General features: G+C 40.1%; 1 protein-coding gene across 1 annotated transcript in view; it reads right to left on the bottom strand.

Moving 5' to 3' along the window:
- LOC109843283 (acyl-coenzyme A oxidase 4, peroxisomal-like) overlaps positions 6,047-22,897 on the bottom strand; it is a 19,667-nt gene continuing 2,816 nt past the window's right edge. Inside the window, exons 4-13 of the mRNA XM_020412211.1 lie at positions 20,875-20,952; positions 20,668-20,791; positions 20,467-20,540; positions 20,321-20,380; positions 20,064-20,173; positions 19,632-19,791; positions 9,952-10,028; positions 9,680-9,851; positions 9,509-9,601; positions 6,047-6,435 (exon numbers count right to left, since the gene is read on the bottom strand). Coding sequence (XP_020267800.1) covers positions 6,304-6,435; positions 9,509-9,601; positions 9,680-9,851; positions 9,952-10,028; positions 19,632-19,791; positions 20,064-20,173; positions 20,321-20,380; positions 20,467-20,540; positions 20,668-20,791; positions 20,875-20,952 — 1,080 coding nt within the window. The 3' untranslated portion in view covers positions 6,047-6,303. The remainder of the gene's footprint in view (positions 6,436-9,508; positions 9,602-9,679; positions 9,852-9,951; positions 10,029-19,631; positions 19,792-20,063; positions 20,174-20,320; positions 20,381-20,466; positions 20,541-20,667; positions 20,792-20,874; positions 20,953-22,897) is intronic.

Here is a 22,897-nt window from a genome sequence, read left to right as displayed (position 1 = left end):
CAGCCACGCGAGCGGCCCGCTTGGACGCGAGGGTGGGGCGCCAAAATGCGGACGTCGGAGCGCTGAAACGCGAGGGTCGGTATCCCAAACGCGAGGATCGGAAACGCCATATTCGAGCTCGCCTGCTCGAGCTCCATCTCGAACTGAGCCTGGAGTTCGCCGTCGACACCCGCGCTCATCTGCGCGGATCCTCAAGCTCATCGGAGCTTCGTCGCCGGCGGAGGTTGGTATCCACCCCCAAACTAACAATCTCCCACTTGGAGACCAAACCGACGACAACAGGCTATCTCATCAGGCTCCTCTCCTGTGTGGCTCCGCTCTCATCATCTATGCATGAAGGCCAACTGAAGTTGCGCACAACTCCAGTTTCTGAACGGTCACCGTCTTTGTTAACATGTCTGCTGGATTCTTACTTCCTGGAATCTTTTCCAGTTTTAACACGTCATCTTCCAATAGGGATCTGATGAAGTGGTACCGAAGCGTAATATGCTTCGTTCTAGAATAAAATGCTGAATTCTTCGCCAAGTGTATCGCACTCTGGCTATCACTGTGCAAAATATTCTTCTCCTGTTTGAATCCTAGCTCTGTTAACAAACCCTGAAGCCATATCATCTCTTTACTGGCTTCAGTCACTGCAACATACTCAACTTCTATAGTGGATAGGGTAACGATCTTCTGTACCTGTGACATCCAACTAACAGCTGTAGTTCCGACGGTGAATACATAGTCGGTGGTGCTTCTTCGGTGATCGATTTCACCACCGAAGTCTGCATCTACGTACCCTTGCACTTCCACTTCTCCCTTACCAAAGTGCAAACACTTCTGTGTGGTGCCTCGTAGATATCTCAGAATCCACTTGACCGCTTCCCAATGAGCTTTTCCTGGATTCGACATAAACCGGCTGACCACTCCCACTGCATGGCCAATGTCTGATCTCGTACAGACCATTGCGTACATCAAGCTTCCGATAGCTGAGGCGTAAGGAACCTGAGCCATACTCTCTTTCTCTTCTTCTGACTGAGGAGACTGATCCTTCGATAAACGAAAATGGCTGGCCAAGGGTGTGCTCACAGGCTTGGCGTCGCCCATGTTGAATCTCTGCAAAACACGGTTGATGTACTCCGTCTGAGACAACCGCAGGAACCATTTCTTCTTGTCTCTCGTGATTTGTATTCCAAAGATCTTCTTCGCTGGACCCAAGTCCTTCATGTCAAACTCCTTTGACAGCTGCTGCTTCAAACTCTTGATATCATTCATATCTGCTCCTGCAACCAACATATCATCAACATACAGCAGTAGGATGATATAACTGGACTGATATCTTTTGAAGTAGCAACAGTGGTCGGCGTTGCACTTCTGGAAACCTTCCTTGTGCATGAAGCCGTCAAACTTCTTGTACCACTGTCTTGGGGCTTGTTTCAGGCCATACAAGCTCTTCTTGAGTCTGCACATCAGGTTCTTCTTCTTTTCTTCTGAGAAACCTTCTGGCTGGTGCATGTATATCTCCTCTTCTAGATCTCCGTGAATAAACACAGCCTTCACGTCTAACTGCTCGAGATGAAGATCTTCAATTGTTACAATACTCATCACGGTCCTGATAGTATTTAGCTTTACCACAGGAGCGAAAATATCAGTATAGTCAATTTCTTCCTTCTGCTGGAAACCTTTGACAACTAACCGGGCCTTATATCTTCTGGAACCATCTTGCTCCTCTTTCACCCGGTACATCCATTTGTTGTGAAGTGCCTTCTTACCCGTGGGCAACTCAGCTAGTTCCCACGTCTGGTTTGATATGAGAGACTTCATCTCATCTTTCATTGCAAGCTCCCACTTGCTCGCATCTCCACACTGACAAGCTTCATCAAAGCTTTCAGGTTCCCCACCATCTGTCAACAACAGATAGTTCATGTATCTCCTGTTGGGTACAGGAGGACGAGAAGATCTCCTCAAAATCGGAGCTGGTGCGTCGGGCTCTTGCGCACCATATTGTCCAATAGGCTCTTCTGGCTGAGGACCCTCTGCATTGGGTTCTTCCGAGAGGTTACTCGAGACATCATCTGCATCTACAAATATTGACTCGCTCTCTGAGTCATCTGTCTTGTGCATGTCCTTGTACATCATCTTCTCGTTAAATATCACATCTCTGCTCCTGATTACCTTCTTGTTTTCGTTGTCACAAATGCGGTAGCCGAACTCATCTTCACCATAGCCGATGAAAGTGTATTTCTTTGACTTGGGATCAAGCTTATTCCTGCCTTGATCACTAATATGCACGTAAGCTACACAACCGAAAACTTTAAGATGTGAGAGTTTTACCTCCTTTCCGCACCATACCTCCTCTGGTATTCTGTGCTCCAATGGAACCGATGGACCTCGGTTGATCAAGTAAGCTGTTGTGTTGATCGCTTCTGCTCAGAACTGTTTCGGTAGGCCTGACTGTACCCGAATGCTTCTGGCTCTCTCTGTCAACGTTCGGTTCATTCGCTCAGCTACACCATTTTGCTGAGGCGTGCTGGGCACGGTTCTTTCCATTTTGATCTCGTGCTCATAACAGAACTTCTTGAATCCGGTGTCTTCATACTCACCGCCATTGTCAGTCCTGAGCTTCTTTATTCTCAGACCGGTCTCATTCTCGACCATAGCTTTCCATCTCCTGAAAGCTTCAAATACTTCTGACTTATGCTTCAGAAAGTAGACCCACACTTTCCGAGAGTGATCATCGATAAAAGTCACGAAGTAGTGTTTTCCACCAATGGACGCGGTGGTCGTTGGTCCCCAAACATCTGAGTGAACGAGCTCTAGCTTCTGCTTCCTGGGGGTTCTGCCACTTGTATGAAAGCTGACTCTCTTCTGCTTTCCAAGTATACATTCTTCACACATATCCATCTCCACTGACTGCAGTCCTGGGAGTTTTCCCTTTGTGTGCATGATTTTCATCCCCTTTTCACTCATATGACCGAGTCTCTGGTGCCACAGCTTTGAAGTCTCATTGCCTGCTGCAACTGAGATCAAACAACGTGCACCTGCTGTCATATACAGGGTACCAGTCTTCTTGCCTCGGGCAATCGTCATTGCGCCCTTTGAGATCTTCCAATCATCTCCATGGAAGGTCGTGGTATATCCTTCGCCAGCCAACTGGCCTACGGATATTAAATTCTTTCTCAGGTCGGGAATATGCCTGACATCCTTCAGCTCTCATACTGACCCGTTCAACTTAATTTTCACCACGCCTTTGCCCACAATAGCACATGGTTGATCATCACCAAGATATACGTATCCAAGATTTCTTGGAACATACTTCTCGAAGAATTCTTTCTTAGAGGTAGCATGGAACGACGCTCCTAAATCTAACACCCAAGATTCCACCTTGCTCTCCAAAGAGCATATCAATGCGTCGTCTCCTCCTGAAGTGGAAGTGACATTCACCTCTGCCTTCGCCTCCTTCTCTTTCTATGCACTCTTGCACTGATTCTTGTAATGCCCGGTCTTTCCACAATTCCAACACTCGATAGCCTTCAAGCTGTTGCTTGGATTCCTTGACTTGGACCTCCTGTCATTTGATCTACCTCTGAAGTTTGATTTTCCTAGTCCGTTTCCTCTGGTTGAATTTCTACCTCTTGACTCTGTATGTAATACTGAAGAGGTTGTAGCTTCACCCGTCTCTCTCCGTCGGATCTCCTCACTGAGAACCAAATCACGAACGTCGCCGAACTTCAACTTTTTCTTTCCCGACGAGCTACTCACAGCTGTGACTGTAGCGTTCCAACTCTCTGGTAGGGAAGACAACAATATCAACGCCCGAACTTCTTCATCAAACTCAATCTCAACTGAACTCAATTGGGTTGTAACCGTATTAAGTTCATTGAGGTGTTGTGCTACTGACGCGCCTTCCGCCATTTTCAGATTGAATAACCGCCGCATCAAATGAACTTTGTTCGCGGCTGATGGCTTCTATAATATTGAGAGAGCTGCATAAGACTGTCGTGCGTCTTCTCTTTGCTATGTGAACGCAACATTGCGAGTCAGCGTCATCTGATAACTCGAGGCTTGTCTATCTAGAAGGTTCCACTCATCTGCTTCATAGAATTCTGGCTTCTTCCCCGATAGTGTTTGATACAGATTTTTTTGATACAGATAATCATCTATCTGTATTTTCTAAAATCCGAATCTGTTCTCATATATTTCTCAGTCTCATTTTTCCTTACTCTGGCGGCCATGGGTCCACTTGAATCTGACTCTCTTAGATCGTTTCACGCTTTGATACCAGTTGTTGGGAATTTAACGCTGAAACCCCTAATGCAACAGAAACGCAAAATAGAAAAAGTACACCAAGTTTTAACGAGGTTCGGCAACTGCCTACGTCCTCGGGAGCCACACAGTTAATTTCTTATTAATCAAACAAGAAATTATAAATCAAGAGCAAATCCCAAAACTGAGATTTCTCAAATGAACACTGTAGCTACAGTGTTAATAATTAAAGGGAATAAACCCCTTTCAAGTCTCACTTGAGAATAAAGAATATCCCACTATAAAACCCCTCTTTAATTCTCTCTCTTCTTAAATCTCCCCCCAAACACTGTTGAAAGCTGGAGATTAATCAAAAATCGCTGCTGGGATTTTGGGGTTGTCCGCCGCCAGAGAGGAAATCGGAAGAAAGGGTAAAAGCACAACACCACACCTAGGGCATCGAAAAGGGGGTTTTTATAGGCGAAGCGTTGATAGGCTGGCACGATGGGCTGGCGACGGGCTGTCGCCAGCCACGCGAGCGGCCCGCTTGGACGCGAGGGTGGGGCGCCAAGACGCGGACGTCGGAGCGCTGAAACGCGAGGGTCGGAGCGCTGAAACGCGGGGGTCGGTATCCCGAACGCGAGGATCGGAAACGCCATATTCGAGCTTGCCTGCTCGAGCTCCATCTCGAACTGAGCCTGGAGTTCGTCGTCGACACCCGCGCTCATCTGCGCGGATCCTCAAGCTCGTCGGAGCTTCGTCGCCGGCGGAGGTTGGTATCCACTCCCAAACTAACAGTGAGAACTTCCAACCGAAAGTTCTCATGCGACACTCACATGCTAAGTTTAGAACATTATAACCTTTTTTTAAACCTATTTGTTAGATCTATCAAAACCATGTTTTAAACCTACCTTAGTTGCATTTTAAAATAAGAGTTTACTAGGTTTGATAGTAGATTTAACAAACAATAAGCGTTGTGATGTTCTAAAAATTGCATGTGAGTGTCGCATGAGAATTTTCGGGAGAAATTATCACATTTGCATAACCAAGGGTATCAGAGTGCAACTCTTAGAAACTTCAGGGTATTTAAGTGCAGCCAAATACAACTGGGGGTATATATGTGCAAAGTAATTGAAACTGTAAGGATTTAAGTGCAGTTGACCCTTCATTTATTGATTGTATATCAGAAGGAGTTCGATGAAAGGCTTAGTTTTACTTAAATACCGTATATTCCCATACTTTGCACTGAAATACCCTCAATTGTTTTTTACAGCAATTGTACACCCCAACTTTTTTAAAAAAAATAGCATTTCAATACCCTCATTTATGCAAACATGAGAATTTCCCTCTGAAGTTCTCATGCGACACTTACATGCTAATTTTAGGATATCTACCTTTAACATTTGTTAAATTTATCTTATTGAACCCATTAAAATCCTATTTTAAAACAATATCAGGGTAAGTTCAAAATAGAATCATATATAACACTTTAATACTAAATTTAACAAAATTAAGGGTTAACAAGTTCTAAAGTTAGCATGTGAGTGTCTCATGAGAATTTTCAAGGGGAAATTAAAAAACCTTAGGGTATACAAGTTTTGCAAAACAAGTGAGGGTATACAAGCGTAAACCAGTGAAAGCTACAGGGTATTTGAGTGCCATTAAGCCTTGATGACATCATGCTATGATTTGTTTAGACAATAAGTCATGAAGAACTTTGGTTAGTAAGAGATTTCTTCTAGTTTTCCGTACGGTGTAAGCATTCAAATCATTGTGAAACTTACCTAAATATAGGAAATGAAGCAATTTCAAGCAACAATAACCAGACCAAGACGGGTGATTTTTTCCATGAAACGTAACATAGTACTTTGTGAATTACTTTTACAGGACACGCATAATAAGCAAAGGAGATGGTCATTGTTACAACAACTTGCAGCAAAACATGATCTGCCATTTTCAATTTATTTCTGACTTCATCCCAATTGTCGCTGTGTTTCTACTGTAAACTTCAATACCATTGATTACAAAAAATCAATCCAAGTATGACCCTGCAAAATTGTCATGCCACCGGTGAGATTAAAGTCGACTTGCTTTACTGAGCACAGCAGGTTTGAAGCTAGCGATCCCAGTAATTTCCCTTGCAGTTACCAAGCTATTGATCTCGTAGGTTCCCTCGTATGTATATATCGGTTCCAAATCGCAGAAAGCCTGCAATTGCAGTTGTGTTAGAGGAATACATTTTATGTACTCAGTCATTCAGTCATACGGAAATGAGTAAGAAGAAAACTACAGGTTGATTCCCAACTATGTGATTTATCTTTTTCCGCAATGATGAGAATATGGGTGACCAAAATCACCACTAAAGTCTAAAATAAAACATATTATTTGTAACTTTCTGGTACAGCACATAATTAATTTTTAATCCTTGCTATTCAGCACAGGACATCTTTCACCTTCCATTGCGTGGTATGCACAACGGAAGATGAAGACCTCCATTTGGGCCTACATCTAAGTGTTGAAGGAGGAAAAGAAAAGAAAAGACCTCCATTTGGGCCTACATCAAAGTGTTGAAGCGAGGAAAAGAAAATAAGAGATGAAGTGAGTAGGAGCCTACTAGATTTCGTCTCTCTGTCACAACCTACCCAAATCAAGAAAAACCAAGGATATATGGCTGAAGTGATGCCCATTTCCTTCCACTGAGAGAATCACCCAAAAGGGCACTTAATGCCTTGATAGTTTTCTACAAACTAGAACGACAATACATATACTGTAATAAGCTGTTCTGGAGAAAACAATTCACGGTTAGATGCTAACTGAGCCTCAGTATATGAAATTAAGCTCTTCATCCATGAATTGTATTAACAAAGAAAATCAGAGATCTTTTATGTCAAAAAGGTTTAGTGCATTATGCAGAGAGATGTAAAATCTGATTTACCACTCGGGCAGTGGAACAAAAGTCTAGATATTTGAAACTTGAATTTGTAGGTCAGACAAATTTCATTTAATATGAGTTGACAGAAGGGATGTAGGATTAGTTTGTAGGTCTGGAAGAAGTCTGCTAATGGTTCTTGGGATTTAGCTTATGTGCTGAATAAAATAATCGAAAAATAACTAGACTCAATGTATATTCAGCTTCACCAATTTAGTAGGTAAGACAGAAAATTCTGAACATTATAGTGTTCTCAGGAAATAAATGGAACGGTTGATGATATGATGATGACATATCAGTAAACCCACAGATGGCCATGTTCTCTTATCAAAATAGTCGGTCCATCATCCAAGATAGGAGATGTGCCTCCACAATCTACATGTATGTAGAAAATATCACGCACATAGAAGTTGGGAACGTGGGACGCTATAGCGAACCGTGACTACGGTTCAATCGTCCCAGATTCACGGTGTAACACGACCCGATTCACCAGCTCTAGCGACCCGATTTAAAATTCAAACCTGTTAAAATTTTGACAAACAATAATTCTTTTTCAATAGAATAAGCAACAAAAAAGTGAAAAATTAAGCAAATAAAGTGTGCATACTTTAATTGCAACATAATTCTTCAATTTGACTACGCAAAACCTCCAATTCCTACATTTAAGAACCGAAGCTAATACATACCATTTTCCCTAGAGTATGATATAAGCCTATCCCTTGTACCTGATTCCTAACGAGCGGCATACGACGCTACCATGTCCATCTCATGAACCCAAACAAATTCAGTTCCATGCAACTATGATCATACACTGGAAATATAATAACCAAAATTCAAAATAACATAAACATTTCGAAGTATTATACTGGTTTATAATCCTACTGCCACGCGTCGGGTCCGTGAGCCCGTTGGCGCAGTGTAAGCCATGAGACTTAGGACCCACTGAGTGTAGTGCATTGTTTGGCTCAAACTATTGCTAAAATCGACTAGCTGATGCTACACTTAAGCCTTAAACTTTACTATATAAACCCTTCAAATTCTCACTCATCGACCGATGTAGGACTAAATTTTGGGGTGTTACAGTCACTCCACCTTAAACACGTGACATCCTCGTCACAGCATGACAAATTGGCCCGTCCTAGTATCACCACCAGGCGATTACCACTGCGCTCACATGGTATAGCACTTAGTCCTGAATAGCATTTAGATCCACATTTCCGGTTTGCTAACTACTCTGGTACCATCTATTCCGCTCTGAGCCTGTTAACTCGTTAGCACGATGTAAGCTATGGGACACAATGAGTCGACTAACCGATTATACACTTGAGCCTTAGACTTCTTTATATAAACCCTTCAAACTCTCACTCACTCACGGAGGTGGGACTAAATCTTCAAGTGTAACACCTACACTAGACTTTTTAGGAGTTTTTTACCATATTTTGCAGCTTAGTGTCAATTAAAGCCTGCAAACCAACAATTAAAACCTAGAAGGCATATGGACCTTAATTTGTTGTGCTAATAAAATTAAAAGAGGGATAATTACACATATCCCTCGTGAACTTTGGGGGAGTTTCACTAAATCCCCTCAACTTTTTTATTCCACTAAACGCCCCTAAACTTTAGGCGTTACTGCACATAACCCCCTTGAACTTTTTTATTCTCCAAAATTTTACAAGATAATTTCTCATTTTATCCTAATATTAGCAATTTAGCACCATCACCTCTAATGTGTCACTGGGTCAGCATATGCCAAAAACAATATGAAAATTCCTTCTTAGCTCCAAAACATATCCTTTTAATAAAAAGAAAAAATAAGTAACTTTTTTGGGACTAAGGGATTCTTTTCATCTTTTTCTTGGAACATGTTTGTCACATGAGATGTTAGAATCAATGGTGTTAGTTTAGAGATTAAATAAGAAATTTTCATGTGAAATTTAGTGGAATGAAAAAGTTTAGGGGTGTTATGTACAACAACTCCTAAAGTTCAAGGGGGTTTAGTGGAATAAAAAGAATAGTTGAGGGGGGTTTAGTGTCATTCCCCCAAAGTTCAAGGGGTTTCTATAATTAACACTGGATGTGTAATCTCTTCAGATGAAAAATTATATGCATTTACTATGGAGATGAAAGAATTATATGCATTTACTATGGAGATAAATTAAACTCATAAATGTAATAGGAAAACAGGATCACTAAGCCTTAACAATAAATATATGGAGTTTGAAAGTTTGAATTGAAATCCAGTTTCAAATCCTGCTATGCTCTTTATTTTGAAAGAGAAAAGAAAAGAAAAGAAAAATTAGAACATGAGTCGCTGAATAGTTACAAGAGAAGACAGAAAACAATAACTCAAACCTTTGCCACTAAGAAGTCTGACAAGATTCCATTTCCACCCATTAATTCTCGTCCTAAAGCAACTGTTTCCCTTGCGCGTGAGGATATCCATGCCTAAAAAGTTTTAAGACCCATCTATGTTTTAGATAACGATATCTGCAGCACTTCTGTAATAAAAGATTATCTACTTACCTTTGCCAAGCTAGCATGGCCAGTAGTCATTTTCCCGGATTCATACAACTTGCACAGGCGCCAACCAACAAGAAGCATTGCTTGAATATTGCCAAGCATACGAACAAGTTTCTCTTGGTTAATCTGGAAAGAAGCTAAAGGAGCTCCAAATTGCTTTCTCTCTTTCAAATACCTAACCAATTTGAACATGTAAGATGTTCATGTTTATATGCAGGAAGAACCTTTAAACAAAAAATGATGCTGAAAGAAAAGGAAAAAAAATCACGTTATACCGGTGGCAGATGTCAAATACCCCCATTACAATGCCAATGGGTTGCCATGAAACCATGATACGTGAGACAGCAAGCACCTGCTTTAAGTAACCATCAGTCAGATATTTGTGACGATATAATATTTACACATATTAAAATATAAAAGGAGTTATATGGAATTAGCAACTGTGCTGACCAAACACAAGAAGGACACACATTTCAAGTAAATAACATGTCAAAGATTGCGAAATTAAGCAGAGTCACAATCATTATTTGATTGAATGGAAAGAAAAAGTGAAAAAGGATACTGACAATAAAGTCATCTAAAAGAAGTCAGCAATATGACTATTGGTGGTTAAATGCTGGGCAGTAGCATACGGATATCACAGAATCCAATGCAAGATGCATTGGAAGTGGCTCCAGATATATGAGCAGTGAATTACTATCCAAACACATGCACTGAAAGTTCTCAGTAAGGGATACAGGTTCAGTTTCTGACATGAAGCAAAGATAAAGAGAGGCTTAGCAGTGCCCGATGTTTAATTTTCCATGTTAAGATGTTTAGCTTTATTTATCTGTCATTCTTCTTCCATCAGGTAATCCTAAACGATTCGATGACAACAGAGGTCAGAATGAAGAATCTGTAGTTGTTATAGCTATTCTTTAATGATACACCCATTTTCTCGTATCCTCCTGACGCTTATTTCTCTTCTATACCGTGTGATCATTAGGGTCATTAAAAATGATGCAGATTAGGTATTTGTAAGGTATCAGAATTTGCTAAAGCTAGTGTGAATTACAAAAGTCACTTATCTGTTCCATTTGCTAGACCTAACAAAAGCAAGGGAGAAAATGACAAGATAGGGATATCATTATCACCACCATTTGAATCCCCCCCCCCCGAAACCACCTTTAAAATAGTGTTATTCTATAGAAACGACCTTTGAATTTTAATTTATACATAAACCACATTTAAAGAGTTTTTTGTTGAAATTAACCACTTAGGCCGACTTTTTAGTTAAGTTTTTTTTGGGTAATTGAACCCATTGTTGGGGTTCCGAGGCCAAACACAAACGCTGAGAGAATGCCAAACACAATAAAAAATAACGGCACGGACACAAACAACGAATTTTACGTGGTTCGGCAAGTTGCCTACGTCCACGGGGCAAGAAGGGAATGAGTTTTTACTAATAGAGAAGGTAGAGTACAAATAGAGATTACAAAATCACTCAAATCTCTCAAACAAATCTCGCTAATCTCTCAAACAAAACCCTAAACCAATAGCCTAGAAAAAAAAACTCTCTTTTCTGTGCTCAAAACAACCCTTTCAACTGCTCCACAGAAACCCTAAAACGTGTTTGTTTTTATACCAAACATTAATCCCAAACAGAACAGGAAAACCAAATCTGGGCCTGACCCGACCGGCGATCGACCGCAGAAATCACCGTGACCAACCGACCAGAAAGACAGAAACCCAATATCGATTACAAGGTTTGGCGGTCGACCGTCACCAAGTCTAGAAAACTTCCTGATGCTGTGCACATTTCCAGTCGACCACCCCAAAGCTCTCGGTCGACCGACAAGCACCCAAAGCTCTGCATGCTCTAAAAATCATGTTCTTCTCCAATGTTTTCGTCGTTTCTACACTCATCTAACCTCAAGTAAGGATCATCTCTCTCTCTCAATGTTGAAAATAACGATAATGCATTAAGTAATGCTCTACATTCTGTCAAGGGTTAAGTGAAGAAATGCAAAAAAAAACATAACACATAACGTAGGTTATTTTATTTATTACTTATTTAGACATTTCATAAATACAAACTATTCATAATGACTTTAGTAATTGATATCATCAAAATTTTCAAACATGAATGAGAACAGGAAGAGTTACATTAGTAAAGATTTAGAAGGCCTCATTTCCATCGAAAAGAGGTAAGATTTAGGGACTGGAGAGGCATTGAAGGTGGAGATAGGGTTACGATTTTCTTCAGTGGCGAAAGGAGATATAGGAGCCAAGGAGAGACCAGAGAGGAGCCTTATCGTCGGTGGACATAAAGGACAAGAATAGTCTTGTTGTCGGCGAGAGGCTTTGTCTCGTCGAAGGCGTCAAAGGAAGAAGAGATCGAGATGTTTCTTCGTCGAAGGAGTGAGAGGAGGTGGAAAGGGAGGATATGAGGGAGGCATTGGAGATAGGGTCAAAAGATCGCTAGGGTTTTTCACGTGAATGAAATTAGGGTCGGGAGATTAATTAGGAACTTATTTTAGTTAGCATGATACTAATTTGGATGAGGGAGATATCACCACAAATCCAAATCTGATCATCAATTTAACTCAATTTAAAAAGTGTTAAATAACACTTAACATAACACAAATGAAATGTGCTTTTTGGTGTTATTTTCTGCATTATATGCAACATGGGTTTTCTGCCTGAGTTTTATAATATTTTGGCTCTGTTGGGTGCTGAAACGGGTTAAACACGTTTCAAAACGGGTGTTTTCTACATTCATCTCTCTAATATATTTGGTGTTTAACAACTTAATCACAGCCAAACTGAAAAAAGACTTGACCTATGTTAAGGATACATTATAGAGATCCATAACGTTATAGTTATATACTTATATCAGAATTAATATATTAGGAGTATAAATTAGAGATTTCATAATTGAAAGATATTATAAATGTAAGTAATAGAATAATTATGATTACGTAATTGTGTTTAGTCCCACATTGACTACACAATAAATTTTTTTGTTATTGTATCCATATATAAATAGAGTAGTTGTAGCTTTTAAAATATGAATAAGAATCTATAATTTTTTATCTTTTAACATGGTATTTGTTGAGTTATTTAGATACTAAGTGAATTAGTCAATGTTGTAAGGACCTAGTTGTAAGAATGCATTAATATAAAAGAGGGGTCTCTCAATGAGAGAAACTAACCCTAATTTATCAACATGGTATCAGAGCTAGCCGCCTTCCCCATCTGAGCCAAATCCGCTGCTCTCCGCCGCCGCCGCTCTCCGCCGCCCAAGTCTCTCATCGACGCCGACTGAAGAACTTTGAAAGGTCACCACTCGCCTCCCTTCCCCGCAATCGGGTCCTCTACTGGACTTTGGACATCGTCGTAGGCGGGGTGGGACGTGTAGGCGGAGGCGAGGCAGGGCACGGAGAACGTATCTCGGACGCGGGAGGCGGATCTCGGCCGCGGTGGGTTTTCCCGCTGGAGGCGGTGGGTTTTAGAGCTCGAGGCGGGTTTTCGAGCTCGGCGGCAGGTTTTCGAGATGGAGGCGGGTTTTCGAGCTTGAGGCGATGACGAATATCGATGAAGAAAACGCGAACGAAGAAGGACTCGTTGCTGTGATTTAGGGATTTGTTGGGGGAGAGAGAAGGACCAGCTGTTTTTGGGGAGAAAAAAAGGGAACTAAAGGGGTCTGTAAAAAAAAGGGGAACTAAAAGGTCTGTAAGGGTCTGTAATTTTTTTTATTTGGGAGTGCTGATTAGATCCAAAATAAATAAATAAAGGGGATCTCTAGTCTTTACTAGATGATCTTTTTTTCTTTCTCGAATTGTAATAGCTTGTTTAGGTTCCCTCGACAGGTCAGTCCTCGAACTGATGAGAGAAGAGCTGATATCTCACCTCGTTGAGACATCTTGCTTTTGGTTCTTGTTTCCTTAGTGAAACATGAATTCTTATTGATCTATCTCTCTTGTTGTGCTGTCGGATTTTTTTGGTTGCGCACCACAAGAATACAAGTTGGATCGATGACGAAGACTGAAAAAAATCCGATGGAGGAGATCATCCAGAAATTGAATAACCTGAGGGTATTCCAGATCGAGAAGGAGATCAGCGCTATAGTCCAGGGAGAGAGGACTGTACAGGAGTACGTCACAGAGCTGGAGCGCTTGTGGCTCGATCACGATCACTTCTCGCCCTTAGCGAACTGCAAGGACCCGGAGTGCAAGGAGCGCGAGGCCTTTTTGCAGAAGAGGACCATGTTGTTTCTCCGAGGTTTGGCTCCAGCGTATGAGCAGAGGACGGCATTGTTACTAGCCCAGACGAAGATCCCACCACTGAAGAAGGCAGTCTCGGCCATGATACAGGAGGAGAACCGTATCAGGCTACAGTCTGGGATAGATGGACTTACAGGGGAGAAGTCTGCACTGGTGGTATCCAACCCGGATAACACTGGATTCAAAGGGGAGACTAGACAGTGCTTCAACTACGGAGAGATAGGGCATCTGAGACAGATGTGCCCTAAGCCACCCAGAGAAAGGAACTGGAGTGAACGTGGTCAGACTGGTGGCCGTGCAGGTCGAGGAGGCAGGGGGCGTGTAGGCCAAGGAGTTGCTCACCTAGCTGTGGCAGATGAGTCTCAGACTACTGCTGGGATGACTGGAGCTGAAATAACAGAGCTGGAGGAACTACGTCTGTTCAAGCTTCAGGCTGAGAGTTCGAAGGGCAAGGGACAAGTCACCCAGGATCTGGCCACCACTACATGCTTTGGTAACTTTATTGGTTATGCTCATGTGAACAAAGGTACACAGGTTCAGGCACTTGCATCCACTAAAACTCATGTTGATTGGATCATAGACTCAGGTGCATCTAGGCATGTCACAGGAACATCTAGTGAGTTTGCATTATATTATCCGAGTAAGCATATGCATCCTGAGACAGTTCAGACTGCTGATGGGACATCCCAACCCATCAGGGGTACTGGCTCGGTCAATTGTACTTCATCTGTTACCTTGTCATCAGTATTACATGTTCCTTCGTTTCCAGTTAACTTACTCTCAGTTAGCTCTCTCATTGATCAATTAAATTGCACCGTGTTATTTGATCGAGATTTGTGTGTCTTTCAAGAGAAGAAAACGGGGAGGAGGATTGGGAGTGGTATCAGACGTGATGGTCTTTGGTATTTGGATAGGGAGACAGCAATGATTGCTGCTGCTGTTAGCGGAGGGCCAGAGGCAGAAGCGATGCTTCAACATTGCCGGTTAGGGCATTTATCTTTTGAGAGTTTAAATAGATTAGAACCGGAGTTAATGAAAAAAGTGAATAGAAAAGAGTTATTTTGTAATGCATGTGAACTTGGAAAACATACTCGTTCTACTTATAGAATGATTGGTCTTCGAAGTTGTGAACGATTTGCACTTGTCCATTCTGATGTTTGGGGACCATGTCCTACTACCTCTATCAGTGGTTTTAGATGGTTTGTTACTTTCATTGATTGTTATTCACGTATGACCTGGATATACATGATGAAGCAGAAATCAGAGGTTTACAAATATTTTCAAGATTTCTCGGCTTATGTGAAGACACAGTTTGGAGTGCAGGTGAAGATTCTTCGAACAGATAATGAGACTGAGTATGTCAATAAGGAGTTTGCAGCTTTCATCTCTAATCAGGGAATTGTTCATCAAACCACCTGCCCAGACACCCCTGCTCAGAATGGGGTGGCTGAGCGTAAGAACAGGCATCTACTGAAAGTGGCACGCTCATTGATGTTGACAATGAATGTGCCTAAGTTTTTATGGAGTGAGGCTGTTATGACAGCAGCTTGTTTGATCAACAGGATGCCATCAAGAGTATTAGGGATGAAGACACCATGTGAGCTGCTTTTGGGCTCGAATGTTTTTGTTGTTCCACCAAGAGTGTTTGGATGCACATGTTATGTGAGAGATCACAGGTTGATGGTGAGTAAACTGGATCCGCAAGCAGTTAAATGTATCTTTGTTGGCTACTCATCAAGTCAAAAAGGATACAAGTGTTGGTGTCCCACTAAAAGAAGACTGTTTGTCAGTATGGATGTGACTTTTTGGGAGTTTGAACCTTTTTATGGGGAGAAGACGGAGTTGAGTTCCTTGTTTGGAGATGGCTCTACTGATGCTAGTAAAGAGGGGGAGAATGAGAATGAGATGATATTGTGGTCGGGATGATTCCATGTCCTCTTGAGTCACCGAGTAGTGATGGTATATCGCCGAGTAGTGGTGGTGACTTAGGAGTTGGTAGTCAAAGTCAGTGGGAGCTGAGAGTATACACGAGGAGACAGAAACAACAGCATGAGCCACCTCCCGTGTCTGTGTCAGTACCCACAAATGTTGATGACCCAAGTCCCTCCTCTCCAGTGCATTCCTCTTCCTCTCCAGTGCCTTGCTCTTCTCCTCCACCTGAGTCGATAGGTAACGAGTCCTTCCCTGATACCTCTGATACTCCTGTCTTGCCCCGCAGAATCTCTAGAGTCAATGCTGGAAAACTTCCAGCTAAGTTTGGTAATTGGGATACTGATATTGCGAATTACATTTCATATGCATCCATTCCACATGCATATAAGTCATTCATTGCATCGTTGCATTCAGTGCCTGTACCTAACAACTGGCAGGTAGCTAAGCAAGATCCTAGGTGATTGAATGTCATGCACGAGGAACTCCAGGCCTTGAAGAAGAATGACACATGGGAGTTGGTACCTTTGCCAGGAGGAACTCCAGGCCTTGAAGAAGAATGACACATGGGAGTTGGTACCTTTGCCAGCTGGGAAGCGTGTTATTGGATGTAAGTGGGTGTATACGGTTAAGCAAACTCCAGAGGGCAAGATCGACAGATACAAGGCCAGATTGGTTGCTACAGGCTACAGCCAAACATACGGCATTGACTATGACGAGACATTTGCTCCAGTAGCAAAGATGAGTATTGTTAGAGTATTGGTGTCATGTGCTGCCAACTTTAATTGGCTACTACATCAGCTAGATGTCAAGAATGTCTTTTTGCATGGAGATCTTCAAGAGGAGGTATATATGGAGATTCCACCAGGCTTCACTACTTCTCAAGTAGCTGGGAAGGTGTGCAAGTTGAAGAAGTCTTTGTATGGGTTAAAACAGTCTCCGAGGGCATGGTTTGATAGATTCAGGTTGGCAGTTTGTGGTATGGGGTACAAGCAATACAATGGTGATCATACTGTGTTTTACAGGCACTCCAAAATTTGTATCACTATCCTGGCGGTCTATGTTGATGATATTGTAATCACTGGAGATGACGCTGAGGAAATCCTACTGTTGAAGAAGAAATTAGGGGAGGAATTTGAAGTTAAAGATCGGGGGCAGTTAAAGTACTTTCTCGGAATTAAAATTACAAGGTCGCGAAAGGGTATAGTGCTTTCTCAGCGGAAGTATGCTCTGGATCTTCTCTCAGAGACAGCGATGTTAGGGTGCAGAGTTGCATCTACTCCTATTGAGCAGAATCATAAGATGAGTGTCGAGGGTGGGGACCCTGTGAGTAAAGAGCAATATCAAAGATTGGTTGGACGACTTATATATCTATGCCATACGAGACCTGATATTACTCATGCAGTGAGTGTGATGAGTAGATATATGCATGATCCCAGAGAGCAGCATATGGAGGCAGTTCGCAGAATTCTTAGATATATTAAAGGAAGCCCAGGAAATGGGTTATGGTTCAGGAGTTTTGGACATCTGAGAATTGAAGGCTATTGTGATGCTGATTGGGCAAGTTGTATGGATGATCGTAGATCCACTACAGGCTATTGTGTATTTGTTGGAGGTAATCTCGTATCTTGGCGTAGCAAGAAGCAAGATGTGGTGGCTAGGTCTACAGCTGAGGTCGAGTACAGAGCTATGGCAATTAGTCTGTGCGAGTTGATGTGGGTAAAAAACATATTATCTGAGCTGCGCTTGTTTAGAAGAGACTCCTTACAACTTTGGTGTGACAACAAATCGGCGATTAATATTGTAAACAATCCAGTTCAGCATGATCGCACCAAACATGTGGAGATTGATCGGTTCTTTATCAAGGAGCAACTGAATAGAGGAGTTCTGACTTTGAGCTATCAGAAGAGCAGTTAGCTGATTGTTTAACAAAGGGATTAGGTTCTAGAGAGTATGATATCTTTTATAACAAGATGGGGATGATTGATAACTATCGCCCATCTTGAGGGGGAGTGTTGAGTTATTTAGATACTAAGTGAATTAGTCAATGTTGTAAGGACCATCTTGAGGGGGAGTGTTGAGTTATTTAGATACTAAGTGAATTAGTCAATGTTGTAAGGACCTAGTTGTAAGAATGCATTAATATAAAAGAGGGGTCTCTCAATGAGAGAAACTAACCCTAATTTATCAACAGTATTAGAGCCACGCAAGCCCTAGCCTCCACAAAACCCTAGACCCTCACAAACCCTAGCCCCCCAATCCCTCACCAAGTCATCATCAAACTCCTCCCGCTACCTTACAACCTTCCTTTTTTTCTTGTGCTGGTCACCATGAAAAGGGCGCAGTGACTGTTCACCTGTGAACAGTATCGCGGTCACTGTTCACCGTGAACAGTGTCGTGGTAACTATTTATCCAGAACAGTGTTGCAAATTCTTATCTGTCCTACTTTCAATGGCCTTGTTGATAATCAGAATTGGCATTATTGATAGCAGTAGTCATCCAGTAGTCATCCTCGATGTTTACGTTCTCATCACCGCTTGTGCCACCCCGATTTCTCTTTGTTCACCGCGTACTCAACTTGTAGACAACGCCATCACCACCGCTTGTATTTTAGAAATTTTGAACACCAATAAAGGGTTTGTTTGGTTGATCCATGAAGAGAATTATTTATTTGGTTGATTCGTGAAGATGATCATTTGTTTGATTGATCCCTGAGGAAGATAGTTTGTTTGGTTGATCCGTGAAGAGGGTTGTTTATTTGGTGGATCCGTGAGAAAGATCATTTATTTGTTAGATCCTTGGGAGAATCATTTGTTTGGCAGATACCTAAAGAATATCTTTTGTTAGATCCCTAGGACGATCATTTGTTTTTTCATTTGTTTGCTGAATCCTTGAGGAGGATTATATGTTTGGTGGATGCCTAGAGAGGATTGTTTGCTTAGAGTGTCCCTGGTGAGAATCGTTTGTTTGGTAGTTCCCCGAAGAGGATCGTTTCGTTTGGTCGATCTGTGAAGAAGATCGAGGTATCACATTTGTTGACTTTGGTCATGGTTGTCCGTGGTGGAAGACATTCAAATAGAATACTAGAAGAAGATGAAGACAGATATAATGAGAAAGGCCACAAAAGAAGATTTTAGCCTTTTAACTCATGTCACAAATTAGAGTGAGCACATCTTGATTGTAACAAGCCGGACATGTATGATACACATGATCCAGCTTGAGGGAGAGTGTTAACGAATATATTATGAAAATCTATAATGTTATAATTTTATTAGGATAATATATTAGGAGTATAAATTAGAGATTTGGTGATTGAGAGATACTAGGAATGTAACTAAGAGAAAAATTATGATTAGGTAATTGTGTTTAGTACCACATTGACTACACAGTAAACTTCTTGTTATTGTATCCCTATATAAAAGGAGAAGTTGTAGCTTTTAAAATATGAATGAGAATCTACAATATTTTATTGTTTAACAACCTAAAAGTGGTTGATTGCAACAAAAAACTTATTTGAATTGACAATCAAAGGTAGTTTCTATAGGATAAACTCATTTTAAAGGTGGTTTCTAGGAAAAACAAACATTTTCCCCAAAAAAACAACAGTTTACAATTGCCTTTTAAAATTTTATTAATGTTTCTTTACATCAATTCCTTTGTATAACAAAAGTAGGAAATTAGCATCAATTCCTTTGTATAACAAAAGTAGGAAATTAGCAATGTCATTCATAAAAGTAATGGCATAATGGTGCCACAATACCTTGTTCGTATCTTGGAACGAATTGACACCAGGAAGCCTGTCTTCCTCTGGGACAAACACTTTGTTCATGAGAATATCCCCATTCTGAACAATCCTCAATCCAATTTTGTTCTCAATCTTTGTTACCTTCAAACCAGGGGTACCCTTCTTTACAATGAATCTGAAAGATATAGAAAAGAAATTTAAAAATAATGCCATCAATTTGAAAGAATGAGCATCACATGTTATGCAATATTTGATCACAAGTATTTTCGAATATGACTACACCCGATATTAAGTTAAAAGGATTACGCCAGACAAATATATTCGCACACTATAATCAATACAGAAGCTCATTTACTTTAAATGTTTTCAAGAAGATTATTGACATGAAGTCGCAAAACTAAGCAAACACATTGCAAGTATAGAGACTATGTTTTCATTTTCATTTACCCATTTATCTCGTTTGTGTTTGTGTTGCGAGCAAAAATTATCAGTACATCAGCAAAAGTGCTGTTTCCTATCCAACGTTTTTGGCCATCTAACAACCAACCTCCAGCTACCTGTTAAACCAGCAGAATTAACATAATGAATAACTTCAATCCTTTAACAGGTAAGAAATATATAAAAAAGGCAAACTGCAAATAATTGTTAAGAAGAGTGTGTTATGTAAGCTATCTGCATAGGTAATTAAGACGAAAGAATAGAACCTTTGTTGCAGTGGTCCTCAAAGAACTGGCATCACTTCCATAATCCGGTTCAGTTAAAGCCTAAGGAATATAAAACTGATCAACAAAACCCGGTATATGGTTATGGTTTTATAGATTTCGTTTTGTTACATAGACAAACAACCTACCCAGCAAGAAACTGTACTTAGTTGAGCTAATGACGGCAAGTATTTTCGTTTTTGTTCCTCAGATCCACATAATGCTATTTTGAACCCAAAAAAAAAAGGCAATGCAGTCACATAAGTAAGATGTAAAAGTAGATTATCAAACAACTACCATTAATTAGCACACTGACATAGAGTTTTGAGCAATTCAACAGGAAACTATACCAATTGTAAGCATTGCCGCAGAAGAGTGCACCAAAATAAAAGTAGAGCAACTTGCATCAACCCTGGCTATTTCAGCAATAGCAATAGCACTTCCAGTAACAGAGAGGCCTGGACACCCATAACCCTGCTAGTAACAACTGTTAGTTCATTATGTCCGCATCTTCAATCTTGAAGCCTGAAGCCACAAAGATCACGAAATGGATGTACCTTTATGGTACCACCAGAAACTTGGAGGCTAGAAAGCTTAGGAATGGCTTGAAAAGGGAACTCTGCCTTCTCCCAGTACTGAATAAATAGAAGCATCAGAATCAACTTTAAGAATTTGTGACCACCAACAAGCAACACTAGGTTAACAAATTAGGAATGGCATGAAAAGGAAACCATCCCTCCTCTTAATACTTTGAGTAGAAAGTGTCAAATTTGAAGAACCACTGACAATGACAAAATATAAATTAATGCGCTAACCTCTACAGCAAAGATAAATTGTAGACTTTCAAGACAAAGAATACAAAATTAGCAGCCTTGTAAACTAGTTGGATAATGTCAATCGTGTCAAACATACTTCATCTGTAATTGGTATATTGGCAGTTAATCCCCACCATCCCCAACCCGCCCAAAAAAAAAGGCAACAGAAAAAAGAGAAATCCTATATGTATTTTCAATATACTCCTGTAGCTTCTATAGCAGATAACAGTGTTAGTAATCTACATCTATATCTATACTATTTATAAAAGAGGATTTGGGTGTTAAAACTTTTGATTGCCTCTTGTACCCTTCCAAACTTTGATAATTTCCAATAATGCCTTGAAATTTATTCAATTTAGTCTATTTATTACACTATAATTATTCATGCAATAAACATAAGAACTAGTATTAAAAACTAAATATATATTATAAACTTTAATGATATTCCTCAAATTTTATTCAATCCATTCTATTTATTACACTATAATTATTCTTGTAATAAACGTAAGAACTAATATATATCATAAATTTTAACCATGTTAGTCTTACGTTAAATAAGATAAATATTTCACTTTAGGTATTAGGTATTACAATAAATATACAATTTTAATATTTAAGATAATAATATCATAACTTATATTTATAAATTATATTGTAATTTAAGATAATTTAATATTTAATCAAAAATCTAATATCTAGTTTAATATTATAATATATTAATGTGTGTCTGAAATATAAAAAATTCATGGAGAGGAATACTAATATAAATGTTAACCTCTTAGTGTATGTATTCTAGAAATAGCATATAATATAACCTCTTAGTGTACGTACTCCAGAAATAGCATATAAAACTATCATAATATATATTACTAACTATTGCAATATACTTGTTATAATATTTGGATACGAGGTAATTCTGAGCATGCAGAATTCCAAGCGGTGTGCGAACCTATACATTTGCTCTTGACACTAGATATGGAAAGTAATTTTCAAAGATGTGGATGTGGTAATTAGAGATGTCCAAAATGGAGCGGAGCAGCACTCGATTTTCAGACACTTTGTGGATGATATTCAACGATATTGCACATGACTCGATGAATGGGATTCTCAGGTCGTTCGTCAAACGAGGAATGTAACGACTCGCGTGTTGGTCCGAAGAGCTAAGAAAATTGATGATTTTGTAGTATGGATTGAAGATCTACTATAGTTTTGCACAATGTTCTGCATTCTGATAAGGAGCAACATTTATCCATATTTTTTGTTGTGCTTCTTAGGTTTTAGTTTAGTTTGGATGTGTCTTAATATTTTTCCATAAAAAACTATTGCAATATAACAATTAGATCCTACTAACAAAGTAATTAATGTCATTTGTCCTTCTGAACCTACTAATAATGCATTTAATACGAATAGTAGTGAGAAATGAACCCATGATTATAGCATTCATGTATCTTCTCTCACAAACTAATCAAATTCTCTTAATTAATTATGCACCAATTATTTCACGACTCATCCAGTTCCATAAACATTCCACTTGGATCTCAAGATGTGCATAAGATTATACTATATATGGATGCTCAAATGCACAAAAGAAAACACTAAAAGAATCAAAAGAAAAAAAATGGAGGAAGTGAGAATTTTGATATTAAAGTCAGTCCCTTGATTATAGTAACCGGGATACGCGTACTTAACAAGATCTTACAGGTTATAATTGAAAGAGAAGATTATATTGCTTCTATTTGAAGGAAATGAACAGATCTACAACCGA

This window comes from Asparagus officinalis, chromosome 5 (assembly GCF_001876935.1).
Source record: "Asparagus officinalis chromosome 5, Aspof.V1, whole genome shotgun sequence".
NCBI classification, from domain to species: domain Eukaryota; kingdom Viridiplantae; phylum Streptophyta; class Magnoliopsida; order Asparagales; family Asparagaceae; genus Asparagus; species Asparagus officinalis.
Note: the sequence above shows the minus strand (reverse complement) of the source record. Positions and strands in the feature narration are given on the sequence as shown.